The sequence below is a fragment of the Brienomyrus brachyistius genome, chromosome 8 (assembly GCF_023856365.1).
Source record: "Brienomyrus brachyistius isolate T26 chromosome 8, BBRACH_0.4, whole genome shotgun sequence".
Classification (NCBI taxonomy): Eukaryota; Metazoa; Chordata; class Actinopteri; order Osteoglossiformes; family Mormyridae; genus Brienomyrus; species Brienomyrus brachyistius.
The window spans coordinates 12,174,480-12,197,219 of record NC_064540.1 but is presented as its reverse complement, the minus strand read 5'-3'; the positions used below and the strand labels follow the sequence as shown (position 1 = coordinate 12,197,219).

Below are 22,740 nucleotides of genomic sequence, written 5' to 3'. Positions count from 1 at the left end.
TGTGGGGACCATTTTTTCGGTACCTGCAAGAGGGATTTCAATTAAATAAAAATCTGTCCCTGCAATCAAAAAACTAAAAATAATAATAGACTTGTATTCTATTTTGTTACTTATGATTAAGGTCAGGGCTGGGGAGGGGTTAAGGGTGTCAGGATTGGGATTAGGGTTATTCCCATGGAAATGAATGGATGGTCCCCATTTAGATGGGAAGACCAACTTGTGTGTGTGTGTGTGTGTGTGTGTGAGCTTGCTTGTCTGTGTTCGTATGTTAGAATGCCATGACTTGCAAACCATCAGCTGACGTATAAGTCTTGCCTGCTGAGCGGATCACCATAACAGCAGCTGACATCCGGCCTGCGTCCCTTCAGCTCTCCGTAAGCGAGACCGAATGGCCGTGTGCCCGGGTCATGCGTGCGGCAGAGGGATCATCTGTGGCGTCCCCCAAGCTGTCATGGTGGGCGATGACCGCAGGGTGCAGGCCGAGACGCCTCTTCATGCTGCTTTCTGATTCTAAGGAGATGACACATGTCAGGAGATGTTTGCCAGGGAGGCGTAATTCAGCAGGCACAAGCCCAGCATTCCCCCACCTGAACTCCGTGTAGAAGGAGCATTGTCACCGAACCTGGCAACCGGCTATGAGCTCTGCTTTTGAGCTCTGCACAGCTTCGCGTACCTCATCTTGGCACGGCTTTTCCTGTCGACCGTCCCTGAGAACCAAAACACAGAGTGTCTCTGTCTGAAAAGCTCACAAGAGCTTTTATTCTACTTTTTAGAACAGGGTTCTAAGTTTAGGAAGACATCTTAGATGACCGGGTTTAATAACTGAACGATAAATGACAGCCGAAGAACAAGTTTGGCCCCGTATGTATGGAGGTGGGCAAACAAAACTGAGGTGCAAACAGCAGCATCAAGCATCCTAAAGTGCAACCGAAAGTGACACTTTCTCACTGTACCTATGAGAATCCATGAGCTGGTCATACGACACAGTGTTACAGAAAACACACATCCACAGATGCATGAATATAGAAAAGCCAATGCAACCTGCAGAAGACACTTTAACCAAAATATTCCACACACTTCACATAAAAGCAGAATGCGTGCCAGAGAGTCACTGCTGATGTACCCTTGCAGTGTGACAATATTCCTGGAAGCCACTGTGATATACTCATACTGGAGAAAAGAGATGGATGTGTCACGTCCAGAGTCCGCATGGGGTCAGAGGTGCACCTGGCTGTCTAGACGTGGCTGTGGCCCACCGCGTGGAAATCATTAGCAGGTGACAGGGAGGCACCTGGGGACAACAGGTTTGTAGTGACAAAGCAGGCCGTGGAGCTTTTACACAGCAGGGAACAGCACCCACCAAGAAAGAGAACAGAGGACTAAAAATGTGTGTGTTACGAAATTTAAACAGGGCGTATGAGTGTAAGGCTTGAAATAGGAACAAAACGCAAACAAGAGGGTCGGTCGTATTACACTGCGATGGCATTTCCTGTCCCGATCAAATATGTTAACACTCTGATCTATATTATTTGGGGGCAGTGTGTCTCAGAAAGTGATGGGATCTGTGCCTGTTTCCAGGTTGCTGGTTCAAATCCCCTGGGTAGCGGAGTAATCGCATCACCACTGGGCCCTTCAGCACGGCCCTTAATTCCAGCTGCTCCAGAGTCCCCGGGAGCCTCTCTGGCCCCAAACTTTCCTCACAAAGGCACCTGCTGAATATGTACACTGATCTCAGAAGAATGGCAATGACAATTAATTTATCATGAGATCACAAACAAACAGACCTCAACTTGATGTTTTTCCACTATTTTTGTTTTAAGGAAAATTCCATCCTGTTAGCTGTAGCTAAGTGAGAACTTGTGTGAGCCACTGCTCTGTAAGCTAATATAAGAGTGAAAACATGGTTAATCCTGATATCTTTTGATAAATACACGATGTACAAGCACCTCCCACGGATTCCGTAGACGTCACTCTGCGTCAATGTTGTCAACCACCATCTCATAATGTTCTAATAGTTGAATTAGCCTCCTGTCATAAATGCACCCGTCATGCGTAATTCAAAGAAGTCAGATTCTGGCCACCTGACAGGATGTGTAATCCATCACTCTGTGTGTGAATGAGGGGACGCCGTGGATTATATAGCTATCTATGCAGCCTTGATAAAGCTGTCAGCTCTGCCACCCTGCTCATTTCCTGCCTGTGTTATCACTGGGGGCAGGCCCTGTCACTTGCGTTGCTGGCTGATTGTTGGCTGAGGGTGCCCGGGCAGTTCCTGTATTAAAACTGCACTTACAGTGGGTCCAAATTTAATTATTCATTTGTCCTCAATCTTGCTCGTCATGTGTCTTGTGGGAGATGAGGTATTTGCAGCTTTGAGTTGTGAGTTCTGTGAGCATTACTAACAGGGTGCCAGAGAAGTGACCCCCGTATCAGGTCCACAGAGGACTGTGATGGCGAGCCAGGTGCCGGAGATAATGCTGTAACAGAAAACGTATGAGGTATTTCATAGTGGAAGTAATCAGGGTAAAGGTCATGCGAAATTCAGGTGAGACAGAGCAGTGTGTCGAATTATAGCCAGCGGAGTATTACGTCACTTAATGGGACCAAAGTCTGGATTGGGATCAGTTTGTATGTTTATGTCTCTGACTTACTGCAGTGGACCATAAGTGACAATCATGTATTATACATAAGCAGACGTGAAAGTGCAGTAATGTTGTCTTTAAATACGGGAAGGAGTCAGTCATGCCCTGCCAGTGCCATAGGGGCTGATGCTGTCCATCGTGTGCCTGCACTCAGAACACTGATTATAATAATTCTATGATAAAAAAATTAAGCAACATTTGGCGTTTTGGGGTGTGAATGATTCACTGATTATATCACCAATTATTATCATTATTGTTTATCTGCTAGGTGAGGTATCACATAAACAGTGGCTTTAGTAATCTGGCTCCCCCCAAATCACATAATCCCTTTGACTTTGATTCTGCCTTAATGTTCAGTATTTCGGCCACACTTGACCTACAGAGTAGGAGATCAGCTTGATGGGAGATGTCCTGCCGGCGTGTGTTGGGGGGGTTTTGACCCGGACAATGTCGGAGAAATGCCTGACATCTCTCTTACCCACAGTGGGGTAGAAAGTCTTTGGATTCACAGTCACACAGGTACAAGCTGAAACATCGTCGCATAAACTCAGTCATGTTGCACAGCATAGGGCTGTATGTAGAATCCTTTTGTAGAAGTATGCATGCACAGAACAGCAGGTGGTGCAAAAAATTGATTTTCCCTTGATTTACCCCTCTGAGTATCTTCTCTGGTGATGCTCTGCCAAGCCTCTACTGCAGCCATCTCCAGCTTCTCCTTGTTTCAGGGACTTGCCCCTTTAAGTTTCTTCTTCGGCATATGGATTGACTCCATATTTAGCTATTGTTGCCTTAGCAGTATGTTTGGGATCATTATCTTGCTGCAGGATGAAACGTCATCCAATGAGTTTGGAGACATTTACTGGAACTTGAGCAGATAAGATTTTTCTACACACCTCAGAATTCATTGTTAGCAGTTACATCATCAAGGAAGGTAAGTGTGCCGGTACCTGAGGCAGCCAAACATGTGCAAGCAACAACACCCCCACTACAATATTTTACAGATGAGGTGGTATGCTTTGTATCTTGGGCTGTTCCTCTCCACACTTTCCTGTTGCCATCACTCTGACACAGGTTAATCTTCATCTCATCTGTCCACAATACCTTTTTCCAGTATTCTCCTGGATCTTTTAAGTACCTTTCCCCCAAACTGTAATCTGGTTATTCTGTTTTTGTGGCTAGTTAGTGGTTTGCATCTTGCATTGTAGCCCCTGTATTTCTGTTCATGAAGTCTTCTGTGGGTGGGAGTCTCTGACAAAGACGCACTTGCCTCCTGAAGCGGTGGAGGTCTTCCTTGGCCTACCTGAGCTCACCAGTGCATTCTTTCTTCTGAATGATACTCCAGACAGCTGATCTTGTATTGCTAAGGTTTGATTGATGTCTCTAATGGTTTTACTCTTGTTTTTCGGCCTCATAATAGTCCAGTGTCTTTGACTTTCATTGGCACAGCTTTGCTCCTCATGTTGAACAATGGCAACTATAGATTCCACATGGTAGAAGCCAGCCTAGGTGTCTTATCCATGCACTAATAAAGGAATGAAACACACCAGCATAATCGCAAACAGCTGTGAATCCCATTGTCCCAAATATAATGGAGGGCACTGCATAATGGCATTAACTGTATAACAATATAATTTCATTCAGTGAACTGTACAAAACTGTGAACTATTCCCCCTTTTTTACAATGAAACTAAGCAAATAAAAATAAATGCTTTAACAACGTGACAAAAGTGTAAAGAACATTTTAATTAAAAATATGAAGATCAAGTACCACACTGTGAGACCTAAAGATACAAGAGATGAAACTGGTGTAACATTTGGCCAGTGTTTTACCTACAAGCTAAAAAGAGAGCCACTGTCTGGCTGGGTGGCAGAACATTCTTTGCTCTCCACATCTCAGTCCTGTAAATGGTCCCTCCCAGCTCAAACATGGACTGTCTGGAGGTCCTCGAGGACCAGCTTGGGAAACACTGATCTTGACACTTTGGATTTCCCTTACAGTCCATGCAGTTTGATGGATCGATTGCTTGCTGCCTTGTGCCCTGTGGATACTGCACTTGGATTACAGTATTTTTTTGCTCTTGCTGTGTTCCTATGCATTTCCTCGAGCATGTGAGTTACCCATAAGTCTGTGCTCTGTGATAGCCAAATGTCCCATACAAAATTTGACACCCCTGCTCTAAGGAGACCGAAGTGACCATGGAAGATGAAGGGTTAATGCTGGGTTAGTTTCAAAGCATCACATTCAGGGAAAATGAAAAGTTACATTCCTATAAAATAATCTCATCCCAAGCGTGAAGCATGGTGGTGATTTATGGGTTGAGACTGTTTTACAGCCTCTGGACTCAACCCAAAGAAGTCAGTGAGTAGAAGCTATTCTGTAAACAGGAAGAGGCACAATATTACCAAGCAAAGAGACTGATAAACAAGTACAGGGAACGTTCGGTGTTGTTACAACAAAAAAACCCATAGTCACTAAATCTAAGTGTTCATATTCATTTTAAAAAATATGATATACTAAATCAAGAGAAAGGGCACGATTTATGTATTTAATAAGATTTTCTTTCTGTGATTGGGACTTCATACATTACATTTATTTATTTAGCATACACTTCTGTCCAAAGAGACATATGACTGAGGGTTGGAGAGCTGGGTCAGCCAGTCCCTGAAGCAACTGTAGATTAAAGATGCTGCTCAGGGGCCCAAAGGTGACATCACTCTGCCTGCTACAGGACTTTAATCTGCAACTTTCTGATCCAGCTGTCATGAACAAGCAACCTGGTAAAATACTGTGTCAATAGATAAAGTAACATCAGAACCGTCTGCCCGCCCATGAATAGCCACTTTATCGTGGTGGAGGGGTATGCATGTCTCTCTCATTCTAGGAGCTATGTTGTCTTGGGCCCCTGGTAGGGTGATGATCAGGGCCTCGCCCTGGTGGAGCTCAAAGGCGAGTGGCTGGTGGCCAGGCCTCCACCCAGGGGCCTGCCCAGGCACAGCCCAAAGGGACAGCATGGGTTTACATCCCTGTGCAACCATTAACTATAGGGTGGTTGTGTTCAATGGCGAATGAGTCACAGTCAGAGACAACAGATCGATTTTCAGCGACCAAAACTGGCTCTTGGTAAATGGAATATAACCTCTCCAGTGGGAAAGGAGCCTTAGCTGGTCAGGGATGTAGAGAAACACCAAATAGTATAGTTGGGCTCACCTCAACGCATGGCTCAGGCTCTGGAACTAAACTCCTGGAAAGGGGCTGGACTCCGCCTGGCAGGGGTGGATCTGCTTATAGCCCCCCAGTTTGGTGCCAGTATGTTGGAGGTTATTCCTGTGAACGACAGGCCTGCCTCCCTTCAACTTCAAGTTGTCCAGAGTATCCGGCCTTCTTGGAGAGCGTGGAAGGGGGGCTGGAAGGTGCCCTGTTTGGGGACTCCACTGTTTTCCTGGGGGCCTTTAATACACACCTGGCTAATTACAGTGAAACCTGGAAGGGTGTGACTGGGAAGAATGGCCTGCCCCACTGGAATTCAAGCAGCGATCAGTTATTGGACTTCTGTGCTAACCACAGTCTGTGCATGACGAACACCATGTTCAAACATAACGATGTTCATAAGTGCACATGGCACAGGAGCACTGTAGGCTGCAGTTTGATGGTCGATAAATCCTATTGTCGGAACTGCGTCCACATGTTTTGGACAATCAGGTGAAGAGGGGAGCTGAGCTGTCAACTGATCACCACCTGGTGGTGAGTTGGATCCGATGGTGGGGGATGATGCTGGATAGACCTGGTAAACCTACATGAATAGTGAGGGTGTGCTGGGATCATCTGGCAGAGGCCCTTGTCCAGGAGATCTTTAATTCAATCCTCAGGCAGATTTTCTCCTGCATCTCAAGAGAGTCAGGGGACATTGAGCCCGAATGGGCCATGTTCCAGGACTCCATTGCTGTAGCAGCGGTACGGAGCTATCGCCATAAGGTTGTTAGTGCCAGTCATGGCAGGAATCCCCAAACCTGGTGGTGGATACCAACAGTAAAGGGAGCTGTCAAGCTGAAGAAGGAGGCCTTCTGGAAGCAGTTAACAGGTACCGGCAGGCCAAGCAGAAAGTGGCTTTGGCAGTTACTGAAACACAAACTCAGGTGTGGGAGGAGTTTGGTGAGGCCATGGAGTAGGGCTTTCAGTCAGCCTCGAAAAGATTCTGGCAAACTGTCAGATGCTGTTTATAGCAGGGATGGAGAACTGTTGACTTCAACTGGGGATATAGACAGGCACTGGAAAGAATATTTCAAGGACCTCCTGAATCCCACTGTTTTGTCTTCCTTGGAGGAAGGAGAGCTGAAGAAGTCAAACAGCTGTTCAGTGGTAAGGCTCCGGGAGTGGATGACATTCGACCCTGAGTTCTTGAAAACTCTATATGTTTTGAGGCTGTCTTGGCTGCCATGCATCTTCCGCATTGTGTGGACGTTGGGGACAGCGACTTCGGATTGGCACTCTGGGGTGTTAGTCCCAATCTTTAAGAAAGGAGGCTGGAGGATATGTTCCAACTTCAGGGGGATCACACTCCTCAGCCTCCCTGCGAGGATCTATGCCAGGGTACTGCAGAGGAGGGTCCGTCTGTTGGTCACACCTTGGATCCAGGAGGAACAATGCAGATTCCATCCTGGTCACGGATCACTGGATCACAAGGATCCTGGAGGGTTCGTGGGAGTTTTTCCAACCGGTCTACATGTGTTTTGTGGACTTGGAAAAGGCAGGGGGTCTGGTTCAGGGGCCTCAGGATCACACCTCTGTGTTTTGCAGATGACGTGGTCCTTTTGCATCATTGGGCTATGACCTGCAGCACGCATTGGGGCCATTTGCAGCTGAGTGGGATAGAACTGTCCAGAAATGCAAATCAGACAGTTTCTACAAAGAAACAGTAAATAGAGTGGAGGTTTCATAAAGTATTGGGCATTAAATATATACCTGACATCAAGAAACTAAATGAATCTTAAGTCATTCTGGAGGGTCATATTTAATTAATTGTCTTGAAACAGGCCGTTAATCAAAGAAGTTTTATCCTCCAGTAGGACAACAATCCTATAGACCCACCTTCGTTATCGGTGGATAAATCTCTGAAAACAAAAGGCAGGTCACGCTGTGTTGCTGGTACATCAGTGCCTTGCTCATTCACTTTGTCCTCCAGTTGATTTGATATTTTGTGTCTTAGCAGTTGTCCTTCATTATTTCAGATCTAACCAACAATGACTTATGTAGGATACAGGCACCACAGAAAGCCTGGCTTGCAAAAAGTGCAGTGACAGCAAGGAAGTGAAGCTTAATGTCACATCTCTTCTACTTTCACTTATTTTCTTGTCATTACATATACGTTTTGGCTTCTATTTATGATTCTGTCACTTTACATCCATGTGGAAATAAAAGAATGCCTGTCCAATGGGAGAGTGATGCACACTTGGGCAGAAGACAGTAGTTTGGACAATTGAGTTTTGGTTGAAATTCCAGTTTTTTGAATGGTCCTTTGAATAGACAATGAAAAAAATTCCAGCATAAGTAATGCTGAATGGAACAGGAGAGATTTGTGGTGGGAGGAGACAAGAATGGTTTAAGCACCATGGAGGTGGAAAAAGAGCCATGATGAAAAGATGAAAAGATCACTGGACAGGATGGGGGTGGGGTCAGGGTGACGGCAGAGCATCGTGGAAAAGGAAACGAGAGGGAGAGAGTTTATTAGAGCAGAGCTTGGCGCACCTGAGCGGACGATCTGCGGCTAAGCCCAACAGGACGGAACGACCAGTGCCGGGACGCAGTGAGGAACAGCGATCCGGCGTCACTGCGCACTTCAGAGAAGAGGGCAAGGCGACCGCAGGTACAGCCTCTTTGTTGTCCTCCCACCACGGTTGGTGAACTAGCACCAGCAGAGTTTGAATAGTCAGAAGATGGAGATATAGGTACCAGCCCCTCCTTTAAATACAGGATGCAACAGGTTAAAATCTAAGCATTTGATCTAACTCTATTTGGTGATACGTGCTAGACCGGAATATTCTTTGTGACCTCGTCAATAATGTGTTTTCTGTCTGAAAACTGCATTGGCATTATTTGTATGTGCATTGATTGTGTTGCACTGTGAAGTCAAGTCCTCAAAACATTCTACTTCAGAAATATTATGATAAAACCTTGCTTGTTATACCATAAAATTATACCTGTGGTTTCTGAATCTAAGCTTTATTGACTTTTAAGACTTTTTCATGTTTTGTCCAAAGTTTGGGTGAGTTTAATCCCTTCATCCATTAATTCTGCAGTATAAATACTAAGGCTAATGAGAAGGGAGTTTCATTGTCAGTCTGAGCACAATCTGCAGCATCAGCACTCTCTTGCCGTCCCTCCACTAAACCTCAGTACTCCTGCTCTCCCATCCCGTCCCAGACAGGTTCCGTCTCCGATAAAGATGAGCGCAGTGTGGGTGTCTGCATGCCTCGTGTCTCTGCTGATGTCGAGCGCGTTGTGCCAAAGGCAGACATTTGACGGGCTCCTGGGGAAGTGGGACAGGGACATCGACATCCTGAACGGGAACCGCGACCTGCTGCTTCCAGCCGCGGTCCAGAAGAACCGGACCCCGCAGCGCCGGCCTCTGGCCCCAAAGAGGAGCCCCCAGGGGTCTCGCTTCTCCCTGTCACTGGACGTGCCTACCCGCATCCTCAGCGTGCTCATCGACCTGGCCAAGAACCAGGATATGCACGCCAAAGCCGCCGCCAACGCCGAGCTGATGGCCCGTGTGGGCAAGAGGAAGTAGGGATGCAGGCAGGGCTGGCTGCTGCGTTTGAGTGTTGGGGGGCCGCAAATGTGAACACAGCAGCCATAACAAATCCCAGTTATCACAATGTATGGCTAATACCAAACAAATATCGACACAAAAGCAGTACAAATCTGAGTCATATAAAAGTTTCTCTCCTTATTGTTATACTTCATCTGTGTTAAAAGTATAACACAAATATAGCAACAACAACAACAACCATATGATAATATGACGATGATGAACATGTGCTATATTTATAGACTTAGAGATAAATAAAATACAAAGACAGCACCGTAGCGACATTATTTCTAAGCATCACTGTGGGTTTAATCAGATAAGAGGCTTCTTTCCCTCAGCAAAGCAGTGATAACTGAGAATGGCTCAATTGACAGCCACTCAGAAAGATGAGATTGATTTGCTCTGACTACAAAGATAGAACAAGAGATTGTTCTGTGGGTGGGGACTCCGGATGCAATAAAGTCTGGATATTTGTGTAAACGGGCATCAGTTAAGTGTATTTTATTGCCGTCAACATGCAGTGCGCTGGTTAACGTACGGAAAAGTCAGCTGAAAGGTATAAGAAGCTAATTTGGGGAAAAAATTAGTGACAATTCTTCCCTTGATTTAATAAGAAAGCTTGGCTGTTAAGTTTAAGCATCACACATGACGTCATTTTTGTTCCGTTTTTCCAGATGCAATGACTTGTTTCTGTAATTTATCAAATGAAACTCAAAAACAGTACAATCCTGTGTACTCTCTGCTTGTGCATCAAATGTTTTGGTTGCCATCTTGTACAAAGGCCTCCGCCAAGCCAGTCAGAAACATCTGTATTGTAAACAACGTAAATATAATCCATTAATCCGATATTGTGATGTTGTATTAAAAGGGGGTGAGTGTAATAAACAACAGGAAAAGAGGAAAAAAGGAAAGCTTCTTGTTTTTCCTCTGAAGTACACCTGCATATGCTTTTAGACATTACACGAATAACTTTAATAAAATTCTGATGAGTCATCTGAAATGTACGTTGACTCTATTCATGTAAAACACGTTATAAATAACCGTGTGTACGGATGTGCGTGAATACAGGCCGGATGAGTCACCGGACCCAGGGCACAATATTGGGCAACTCTGCTACACCGTGTGCTTGATTGCGCATGACAGCTTGCTAGGGCCACTCTGCTTACGGCGGTAACTTTCAATGGAGGATTTTAAGTAGCTCACGGCATTCCGGATTTCTAACCAGCACAATGGCAATGCTGGCTTAGACCCTCAGCTCAAGTTTGGAATTGCGGCTTGATGATTCTATATCAAAAGAACGTAGCTTTTCTTTTATATACTCATTGTACATATTGTGATACCATGATCTAGGAGAAATTTATTTATTGTTCAGCTCAATCTATCACAATGAGCAATGCTAAGGTCATGTGATTCACAGAGGTGCTTTATTGCAGTATGATGAGATCAGCCAGCATGGTAACATACAGTAACGTAACGTTCCCCAAAGCTCCTTGGGTATTGGGGAAACCCCACGACAACATGGGGAGAACATGCAAACTCCGCACACATGTGACCCAGGCGGAGACTCGAACCCGGGTCCCACAGGTGTGAGGCAACAGTGCTAACCACTGCACCACCATGCCGCGTTTCCCATAAATACATTCTATTCAAGCACTGGACAATATGACTAAAGTAATAAACTAATCTTCAAGGCCTGCCCCATCCAGGCTGACCCCGGCCGGGTTACGTGGGCGCTCCGGTTGGCCAGCAGACGTTTGCTTCTGGGCACCACACCCCGGTCTGGCTCCAGGGCCGCTCCCGCTCTGCCGCTTCCAGGAAGAGTTCTTTACAGAATATTCCATTGGCTTTCTGCAGTTATTCAGCCACTGAGGTCTGACCTGGCTGCAGATATTTCTACAATCTAAATTATTTTTTAGCACAAAAAAACAAACTTTTTGGTTTATTATGTTTAATTATAATTAGCATCTGCCCCAAGAAATTTGTGTTTTACATATGAATAAACATTTATATTGCCGCAATTAAAAAAGAAGCACGTCCATCCATCCATCCATCCATCCATCCATCCATCCATCCATCCATCCATCCATCTCTTATCCTCACTGGGGATGCAGGGGTCCCATCCCCTGTCCCAGGCAGCACAGGTCACAAGGGTAGGGGGCCACGCTGTATGGGATGCCAATGTGCAAACCGCAGCACATGGATGTTCACAGTCATGGGCCCTGTAAAGGGAGATTCTTAGGACAATTCCAAGGGACTCTGAGTGACATGGGGCTTAAAAATGTTGAACACAATTGGACTGAGGGCCCAAAATGTCTGGTGGTACTTTCATGCAAACTCCAGACACACAAATCAGAAAGAGAGAGAAAGAGGGTGGGGGGATGAACTCGAACCACCAAGCATGGAGGTGTGATGCCGCAATGCTATCCAACGAACCACCATGTTAGAACAGGGCGTCTGACTGTAATTTGAGTTCTCATTAGCTATAGTGCGTTCAATATGAATCCCATTAAACTGAAAATTAATGCGATAAAATTCGCATAGGGTGCGCAATGTGTACGAAAATAGAGGAAAAATTGCGTATTTTCGTATTTCAATACAGGACAAGGCATTTCATTTTTCAAATAGGGCACCACCGTAATATACGTAACGGGTAGCGGCTCTCCACTGGAGCACCGCGTTTTACAAAACGTCCGATCCTTTAACAAGGAGTTTCACAGGTGGCGTGCTCACGCCAATCAGACATATGCAAATATTTAAGTAGGTAAATGCCGAAAGACATCGTATTAAATTTTCTGCTTCAGGATTTTTTCGGCCAGCTATCGTGGAAGTTTGAATCTCTATCTTATAATACACTTACAGGTATGGCGTTAATTAAAGTTTATCCTTATTCGATTTAATGTCTTATTTCCATTCGTTTTAGTGGATTAAATAGGTGAAAACTCCTTTATGTAGCGATAAAAATGAAACGATCATGATTCTCTCAAATAGAGGAGCTTGCTGATAAACATTGATCTTCTACGGAGCCTTTTTGGTCTGGAAGGTTTAATCCGAATCACGGGTTTCACAGATGCCTGCTGAATGCCATTCTTTAAATGCAACCTTTGTTGGAGTTAGTTTTTTTTTTTTTTTTAAATCTGGTTGGAAAATTGGATGTAAGGGTTCTTGTTGCAGAACAAGCGAAATATGTAAGTAGGTGCCTGTATCTTGAGAAATGCTCTGCGGATCAGCTGTTGCGAGAGGCTCTGCTCATTTCACATTGCGTTATCATCGTCTGCCCTAAGCGCACAGGCTGTGTGTGTCTGATTTCTTTATCTCCTTGGCACTTGTGATCTTATACTCTGGCAGGCAAACTCTGAAGAGAGCTTTTGTGTTATTGGTTTAATTGTATTAATGTGTGTGTAATGTAACAATGTCATACATGCATAGTGCATGCCCTGTATTTGTTAAATACTGAATTGACTGTAATACCGAGTTGCAGTCTGAAAGGACAGTGCACACTCTTGGCCTTTGAGCAGACATCTGTGCAGTCATGAATACAACTGATGGATTCTGGCTACATCCTCTGTAATTTTAGCATGGTGTATGTAGCCACCTGTACTGCTAGTGAAGAGACCTGCATGATTGGTGGTAGGTCTGGTGGCATTTATGAATCCTTCATATGTTGTCTTGGGTTCTGCAGTGCATGATGGGATTGGGCCTGTACTTCGTGTCATATTGCTGATGCTGATTTGGCAATTATTGGTTTTCGGTGCTGTCCTCTGCCCATAGATGCTCTGTTAACTGCGAGGCTAGTGAGCTGCTTGTGAACTGGAGACCCCTGTGTCGAGTGAAATTTCCTAATAACGGCCTGTCTTCTGCCGCAAGCAAGGCAAGGTGTCGTAATACTAAAAGCTTTACCCCCCCATGTGCTAAAAACTGCCATATTTGCTCTGAGGTTCATGTTTGCCGTGAGGCTTTTGGACAGGGAGGATTAAGGAGAAGCTTCTATTCTTGCATCCTGGAGGGCTGCTCTTCCATCTCACACAAACTGAGACACTGCTGCAGAGCCCGTGCTCTGAACAGCCCCTTTGGATCATTTAGCTACAAACTTGTGTGTTTAAAAATGTTACCGACACAGCAGTTTTGGGGAATGGATGGAGGTAAACGGCTGCCTGGGTAAGGCCTGAGGGAATTATTGTGTTAATGAGCTCAATGGATGTCTTTAGCCTGTGGTTTAGCTGTTTTTCAAGCACTAAAAAGGCCTAAAGACCATCTACCAGGAGAACTATTATGCTTTAAAGGCAATGTCCCACTTCTGTGATGCAACGCTGTCCTGAGTAAGCAAAAGGTCCCCCCCCCCCCCCCTCACACACACACACACACACACACACACACCCTGTTAATAAGCAAGAGGGCGGTTCAGTCGAGGAGGCGGGACAGCTGCCAGTGTGGGAGAGGTAGGGTTATGGGTGGGTGACATGGGAGCAGCGCACGCGTGGCATTGCTCAATGAAGCTGACTGTACCTTGAGGGGCCAGTGGTGACAGTGACGTGACTGTGCTCAGCTGGATGGGGCTGCTGTGTGTCTCTGAGTGTTGACTTCAAGACAGCCGAGAGCTCAAGCACAGCGGGCTATACTAAACTTGCACTCTCTCCAAATAGTAAGTAGCTTTTTCCTGCTAATGATTGTTAGCATACTTGTGGTTCTATCGGGTTCCAATACATCTTTTTATGGTGGATAATGAAGACTGGTGTTTGTCTGTGTTCACTGGTAGCTTGATTTGGCAGGCTGCTGTTAGTCTGCTTTTCTAAAAACAAGCCTCTTAAAGCAAGGAACAGGTTTTCTGAATATGGTTTTGGTCCTCTTCCAACAGAGGATTAAAATGGAGTGCTGTACTCAGTCTCTTGAAGTGTAGATATCACAGGGCAATGGTTTTTGAGTAGAAGTAGTGTGTCTGGTTTTAATTCTCAGAGAACATACTCCATCAGCAGTAATCTTTTTAAGAAGTGCTGTGATATTGGCTCCCCCTGGGGCAACAGCTTGGTACTACTCTACTGTGGCAGAAAACATTTTGGAGTGCTTTGAAGCTTCCTTTTTCGGTCCAAAGACACAGTTGGGTAAATTTTGCATCTCTATTTGTGGTGTTAAGGTTGTCGTTGTGGTTAGGGTTATGCCCATAAAAATGAATGGCGAGTCTCCACAATGAGGAATATGAGCTGTTTACCTATCCACCTGTGATAGGCTGTGTGCCCACCCTGGCCAATCTTGCCCTGGATAATGTATGTACTAATCTATGTACTCTCTATAGACTGCCTGCAGTAAAGTGACCCTTCTCATTGCAGACGACGGCTTGGCCGGAAAGACACTGAATGATGGAATATGCCAAGAGGTCGCTTGGTCTGTTGTCTCCCACCTCCCTCTCAAAGTAAGAGCTTCTGGTGAAGATGACTGAGAATGTTCTCCTCCATCCTGTAGTACAGCCTCAGTGGGCATAATGCTGCCACCTTTCTCTAGATGCGTGACAGCCAGCGTCAACGCCAGTGCCTCCATGACCCAGCAGCTCTTCACGGGGCTGAACTCGCGACCCCGGCCCTTCCGGGTCTCCAATGCTGACCGAAGCGTGAAGAAGGGCATCATGGCTGACAGCCTGCGCGATCTCCTGGACAAGGTGAACGTGCTAGGATTGAGAAGTCGAGCTGTGTTTGGGCCAGCTGCATTCACTGAGGGGTCTTAAGGACTGGCTCAGAACGAAGCTACGCACGCAGTGTCCTAGAAGAATGACTGCGCTCTTGACCAGGGGGACCCCAGAATGTGAGCGCAGTGTTGTTAGGGTCAACATTACTACAGTCCCAAGACGCCTTCGACTTTTAGCAAGCGTAGGTTTTGGCCATGAGTGTTCAGCTTCCTTCTTGGTTTACATTTTGCATCCTCTACTGTAATAGAATTGGTAATAGTTGCACATGATGCTCCAAATGTACTGAGGCAGCATACAAACTTGGATGCATTTAGTAATTAAGGAAGAACTGGTACCAAGTGCATTTCCCATTTAACATAATTGAGGAGTGTCCATTGGACACGCAGGGAGCTTTTAAAGGAAAGTGAATAGATTATGCCTGTGAAATGAATGACTAATGAATCTACAACAACTTCTAGAAAAAGTGTTTGCTGAGCTTGTTTATAAGAGGGAGAGGCATTGAATGGCAGTGCACACGTCCGGTCTATGCTGATGTCACGGTAAATCAGGACAGCTGGTTTGATCCTGACTGTTTATACCTGCTCTCCTAGGCTGCCGATGCCCTGCAAGTGAGCTGTACAAGCTCCCTGGTGCTGGATGAGGATGGAACTGGGGTGGACACAGAGGAGTTTTTCATTACCCTGGAGGACAATGCTGTCCTCATGATTTTGGAAAAAGGACAGAAGTGGACACCACCACTCGTGAGTCTCTGAATCTCTGGGGGGCGTCAGGCGGGCTTGAATGCTGTTCCTGAATGTGCAGGACATCATGGTTTTTGTGCGAGTATCAAATTTGATACGTTCGCCTGATATAAGCCAGATTTTGGCACCTGAATTCCATTAGATGGCTGCTGGCTTTGAAGAAAATGTGGAGCGTATCAGTGTTTGTGCTTTTCATTTATATTCAGAGTGCAAGGATTTCTTTCCCTGTCCCCAGAGTACAGCGACTCCTTCCGTGTGTCTGACACTGATCAACTACAGTTTGCTAAAAGGTGGCTTTGAAGTTAATGTGGCTTTGCTCGTGTATGCAGCCTGTAGGTTGCCTGTTACCTTCAGTGCCAGGGAAGGTGTTCCTGACCAGGGGAAATGCAAGGAGTACTTTACTATTACCTAAATACTTCCTGTTGTACTGTGATTCTCTCATGTGACAAAACATTCTTCAAGATGTCTTGCCCTGATTTATTTTAACCCCCACCAGCACGGTCCACAGAGGGCACCTTCCAGTGACCGCCACCCCCGCCACAGAAAGGATGTGGCAAAGCTGACCTTTGACCTGTACAAGACCAACCCCCAGGAATTCATTGGCTGCCTTAATGTGAAGGCCACGCTGTATGGAATGTACTCCATCTCGTATGACCTGCGCTGCTACAGTGCGAAGAGGATGCTGAAGTGAGTGGGGTCAGCCTTGGTGGAGGGGGGGGTGTCTGCTCTTGATTTCAGCCAAATGTCCTGGTCAGCATTCAGAAATGCATCTGAAGGCAAATTGCATGCATACATAAGTTGCCTTGAACTCTCAATTGACTGTCTTCAATGGGAGAAGAGTGATATTCTACCAATATAATCAAAAAATGGATTTTAGCCCTGTCTGTGTACTGTGCTCTGACGTTTATTATTCGCTGCCTCGGGATATTCTTACGCTCACTACCCCCCTGTAATCCCAGGGAAGTGCTGCGATGGACGCTGTTTTCCATGCAAGCCACGGGCCACGTCCTGCTAGGCACTTCCTGCTACATGCAGCAGCTCCTGGATGAGGAGGAGAAGGCAGAGGCAACAGCCGTGCTGCCCAGCCTGAGGAATGGGATGCGAGCTATCCAATGGGGACGGACCCAGTGCTGAATGAAGCAAAGCTGGCAGAAGCATGGGAGGGGTGCTGGTTATTGGATGGACACACTAGGACCTTGGCTACCTGGAGGTGGAAGACCATGCAGCAGAGGGTCCTGACTCATGGCAGCTTGGACCAGGTGGCCACTGTTCTGGAGTGGTGTGGCTCAACTCCAGTAATCCTATGTACTTTGCAGCTGGAACATTGCCTTGGGTGTGTGTGTGCGCGCTTCTGGATTTCACAGGAAGGTGTAGAGAAGTTAACTTGTTTATGCATGTTAATCTGTTCCCTGTGCTCACCATCTATTTATACTTTTTTTTTGTATTCATATTGACTGCTGCTATGTGCAAAATGACCAATAAAATGTTACACTGGGAGTCTGGTGTTTCTGGATGTCAAGCCTGTAGGTCTGGGAACCCATCGTTTCATTTAGTTAATGTTGTGCCTTTTGTGGATGTCATTTTAACATAAGATGTGTACACAGCATCCTAAGGCATTGTAGGCAAGTGGGAATGCTTTGCTAATGGCTTCGGAGAACATTAATTCTTTGCAATCTACATAATAAGCAACTACAGCAGGGCTCTTCAAATCTGGCTCTCGATTCCAAATCCACGCCTTGTTTTCAGGTCTCCCAGGTAGTTTAATTACTGATTCTGATTGGCCAAGGGAATTCACACCTGGTTCCACGTAAATGAAAGCTGGAAAATTAGCAGAGCTTGGATCTTGAGGACCATGATGTGAATGGCCCTGAAACTAAGTGCTGCAACAAATTTAAGATCTTTGTTTCTTCTCGTACAAATGTGGAGAATGTTCTCCAGGTTTTCAGGAGAAGCTACTGTTGGCCAATAAATTTTCCACTGCAGTATTTTTTATTTATATTTTTAAACCTGGCTGTCACTTTTGCTGCTTCCTCATGTTCTGTCAAGTGGGAAATTAGTTTCAGCCATAATAGGTGGGTTTTTATGGGGGGGATTTACCCAAGACTGGCCATTCATCTTTGCCCACTATCCCATCACTGTTTACAGCTTGTGCTGGCAGCCCCTCCCCCCCCCCCCCCCCCCCCCCCCGAAGGCCAAATAGTCGTGAAATCACGTGACCTGGGAAGAAACCTGTCCGCTGTTCTATCCTAAACTAAAAGGTCTTTGACGTTCTGGCTACCAACCACATGTGGTTTATGATTCCCGGTGGTCCAACAGCTGACTATCATGCAAAAGGTTACCATGAAAGCGGCTGTTTCCCCCCCCCCCCCCCCATTCCAGGCGGTTGTCCTGAGTGGCGGCAGGTTAAGCCGGCTGTGCAGCTGCACGATGCGGGAGGGCACACTGGGCATGGCGCAGGCGGGCTGCCGATTCTGTAATTGCTTCAAGCTGGGTGTTTGCTCAGATACTGTAATTGTCTTTGCTTTTGCTCCTCCAAGGCAGAGCCAGCTATGGGCTCTGGGGAAAAGGGGGCGGGGCATATGAGAGCAATAGGGCGGGACAGCGGAGTGGGAGCAGAGACAGCTAAGGTGTAGATGAGAGCCGTGTGCGTTTCCTGCCGTAATCCACGGCTCTCGGTTTGCGGCCTCGTTCCAGCCACTGGCCAAACGGGCAGGACCTGGAGCAGCAGCAGATGCAGATTTACATTACATTTATATTTCTGACTTCAAGGTTGGAGGTTGCAGTTCAAGGAGAGGCTCCTGTCGTTGACTTTATCGCTTGGTACTTATTCTTGCCCTAGTTGAATATTAAACCAGTTAAACAGATCAATACAACATGTGGCTTTAATCTTGCGAAGACATTTTTGAAGAAAATGACAATGGCACACTGACACCAGGAATAAAGAGGAGCCGCCGGGCAGAATGAAAGCCGCCTTTCATGCGTGCCGCTGCCAGCATCCTGCCTGCCTATTACCTGCCCTTAATGAGGGTGAATAGCCGCCTCGCGCCCGCCAGCTGTGATCCCTTCACTCAGCCTGTGGCCAAAGAGACGCTTCAGTGCCTTAGTAGTACATACCATCCTCCATTCTATGTGTGTCACATAATCGTTTCTGCATTGATTCATAGTGAATTACAGTTATTCAGTTCCTTCCAGTAAAATTCTCAGGGCTTAAGGCTTTGTACAGTCTATCCGGATGAAAGCTTGTTTGGAACAGCTGAAAACGATGATGATGAGGATGACCGTGCCACAGCTCCTCCAGCTCATTTGCTGGCATAGGTGCTTAAATCCCCCAGTTCAGCTAAGTCAGTCAGAAATACCCTACCCCCACTAGTATAGTGTATAATTACAAGGGCACTTTGAGCCCCCTACTGTTTGGAAATGAGAATAACAATAGGCCAATGGGCTAAAGGAAGACAAGGTTTTGATAACCCCTGGTGGGTGGGATTTGTCGTGTTCTGTCAATCACTTCCTTTATTTAAACCAAAGAGAGAGAAAGAAGTAAACAGTGAGAAGCTGCTTCATCCAATGACCGATGCCTCATTTTCCCAGCATTAATAAAAGTATCAGTTCAAGCTTCATAGATTTATTTTAGGATTTTTGAAACTGAATGTATGATATGATGATATGGTCCTAAACATTAATGTAAACCTTCCCAGACTCGCAGGACACAAAAACATTATCAAAATTGTTCACACCCCCTGAGTTTGGTAGGTTTGCAAAAACGGTTTAAATAGCCACCAGCCAGCCCTGCTAAAAACTAGACAGGTAGGTACTTTATTAATCTCATAAAGGAAACTGCAATGTAGCAGCAGCCAGGCATAGTGCAGTGCAGTGATTCAGTAAATTAAAAGTATAACAGTAAAAGGACAACAGCTGAACATCTGACTGTATACCCTGTGTGCGAACGTCAGCCGATGGCAGTGTGTTAGATCCTAAGGGTCAGAGACCCCCAGCGAAGGTCCTCCCATGGCTGCGAATCATCACTCTGCAGGATCGTATGAGTCAGTGGCCAGGCTGGGTGGAGTTCTGTTTGGAGGAATTTCCTCCTGTCAGGTTAGTCATGCTTTCTGTCAAAAGGCCTAAAATTAAGGGATTTGGTTTCCCAGAGTCCTTTGCACATGTATAGTTCCTTATCCTGTACAGGGACTGCTGCCCTTTTTAACCAGAAGCATCTATGTTTATGCCCACTTCAGGAAATGCTATGATATTCAGTGAGATCATGTTATGAAATATCAGTTTTACAAAGGAAGCCAAATATAGACTGTATACACACGTTATGTTTGGCCTTTATATTTCTCGCTGGGTGTCGATTCAGACCTAAGCTTGATCAATAATTTACAGTTTCTAATTGGGACGTTTGATCAAACAGCAGATGGAAGCCAGCTGTGTAAGTCCGGCCCAAAGTTTTAATAGGGCTTTCATGCTTTCTTAAGCCCCCTGTTACAGTTTATGATGCATCCTTAATTAATACCTTAATGGCCTTTTATCCAAGACTCTAACAAGGTGTTTGATTTGATCATGACAGGATTGCAAAGTTCAGGCAGTCCGGCTTGAGGACGCCCAGCCCCCCTCACCTCTCACTCTACACCTCATTCACCTGCTCCTCTTCTCCTCTTCCTCTCCATTTATCTCGTTCCTCATTTCCTCTATCACAACTCAGCAGAATGCGAATTAAAATGCAACTGGACAGGTTTATATTTGTGGATCCGTCTGCGAGGCGCTCGTTCTGCAATTAATTAGGAAGTGCTGTGCCCCTGCTGACATATTCCTGGCAGATTGATGACTTCTTCATTGAGACACCATGTGCGGTTATGCTAATGATTAATGGCAGGGGGGTTTATGGCCATTATTAAACAGCATCCATGAAAATGCTTTCACTGCACTGCAAATTTAACCACAGAAACATGAAGAGATTCATTTTGGACCTCGAATCAAGGTTGGATTTTTATTTCTTATGAAACGACAGGGGCGCCGTGATGGATGAGTGGGTTGTCCTGTTGGGGGGCGCCATGGTGGATGGGTAGGATGCACAGTTGGGGTTCTGGATGCTACATCTGCTCGTGTGTTGGGAGTTTGCATGTGTTGCATGGGCTTCATCTTCTATACTCCCCGTCTGTGGAACAAGCTTCCGGAAGACCTGAGGTCTGTTAAGACTGTCAGCTCTTTTAAATCAGGTCTTAAAACTTTATTGTTTGCTGCACATTTTAGTCGTAAACTAAGACCAAGTTTAGTCATTCACTGTCACTATAATATAACTTCTTTTCAGTTAGCTATTCATATAGTTTTATTTCATTTTATTTATTTGTTTGTGTATTTGTTTATTTAGATTTTTTTTGTCTTTTAAATGTGATTTTAATGTTTATTATTAAAATGTGCTCTTCTGCCTTTGTAAAGCATTTTGAATTGCCTTGTCTCGCCTTACTGCAGTCCAGAGACATGCAGTACAGCTGACCAGTGTTTCTAAGCCCCTTCAAAATGTTCTGCGATGCACTGCCATCCCCTCCAGGGTGTGTCCCAGCCTCGTACCCAGTGCTGCCTGGGACAGGCCCCTGCCCCCCACGTGACCCTCACCAGAATATGCATAACAGTATACTGGCCCATCTGCTTCAATGTAGTGTCCATGTCTACTGCCACATGCTAAATAATGAAATCGATACACTTTTGCAGATGAACATGAATTGTGCAAACTGACCCAAATGCATTTAATCTTGACCGTTACAACATCCATTTGTCTCTTAAAAGCTTAAACACTACAGGGTCACCAGAACAGTTTGCTCTTATCCAGAGCAATTCGGAAATTTCCTATGTACTACTACCAGTCAAAAGTTTTTGCATACACTGAGACTTTATGCATAGGCATGTTACTCACTTAACATGTACTAAAAATACACTCAATTTTCTTTGCTAACAAATAAATTTACAGTATATTCACCATTTGAGTACCTTTATCAGCAGAGAAAATTCAAGGCATTCTTCCTACTACCAATATGCGACATTAAATCCTGCTTTGGCTTATAATTTGTCTCTGCCATCACCACACAATAGGGTGTCAGACATGTACTGTCACATGCTCTTTCCATGTTATAAAGGAAGCTTGTTTATTTGACTTATATGTTCATTTACAGTTTATGTTCATTCAACTTTCCAATACTTAGCAAGAGCAAATAAATAAACGGAAAAGTGGTAAAAACCTGCGCTGTGCAAAAACGTTTGACTAGTCATGTACTTTTCTAAATGTTCATATTTTATGCATTTTTAAGCAGCTGAACATACTGACTCCAAGGGGAGTTCCCTGCTCAAAGGTATAACAGAATTGTCTTATTAAGACTGAAATCCAGTTCCTCCTGGATTGCATACCCCTTTCACAGTGTCCTGTTCTGCTTGCATGGACCGATAGATTTTTGTTTATAAATCACAAAAAGTCCCTCCTTTCAGCAAGACCCCTGCCTTCCTTGTCTCACACGTTCTTGCTGTTCCAGGTGTCCTCTGCCCAGTTCCAGTGGTGATTCTGATAATCGGCACCTCTGATGTCAGCAGAGCACCCTCCTCTGATGCTGAGAGACACATTGGCTTTCCATAACCAGCTGTGAGGACCTTCTGGGTGGGGGCTACAGTGAGAGGATGCCTCTGGAATCCAGCAAAGGCAGGAGATGCTCTGTCATTGCATGATTAAAGATATCTTTATCAAGCACTGTTTTAGTGATTGTAAGCCCCTGGGAAGAACTGAATGATGGCACCACCCCCCCCCCCCCCCCCCAACTGACTTGTATCAAGATCCTAAGCTTCACTAAATGTCTGGCTTTGTGGGTAGAAACCCCTGCACTGGACCAGGCTCTGAA

General features: G+C 45.4%; 1 protein-coding gene across 2 annotated transcripts; it reads left to right on the top strand.

The window, feature by feature from the left end:
* The first annotated feature begins 12,164 nt into the window (after nt 1–12,164).
* Nucleotides 12,165–17,359, top strand: cidec (cell death inducing DFFA like effector c). 2 transcript variants are annotated; one of them, XM_049022871.1, is made up of 6 exons: nt 12,165–12,307; nt 14,770–14,852; nt 14,942–15,095; nt 15,713–15,862; nt 16,359–16,549; nt 16,822–17,359. In XM_049022871.1, the coding sequence occupies exons 2-6, from the start codon at nt 14,797–14,799 to the stop codon at nt 16,994–16,996; spliced, it is 726 nt and encodes a 241-aa protein (XP_048878828.1). In that variant the 5' UTR covers nt 12,165–12,307; nt 14,770–14,796; the 3' UTR covers nt 16,997–17,359. The 2 variants fall into 2 exon arrangements, with proteins under 2 accessions (XP_048878828.1, XP_048878829.1); XM_049022872.1 differs by lacking the exon at nt 12,165–12,307 and adding an exon at nt 13,929–14,087.
* The last annotated feature ends 5,381 nt before the right edge of the window (nt 17,360–22,740 follow it).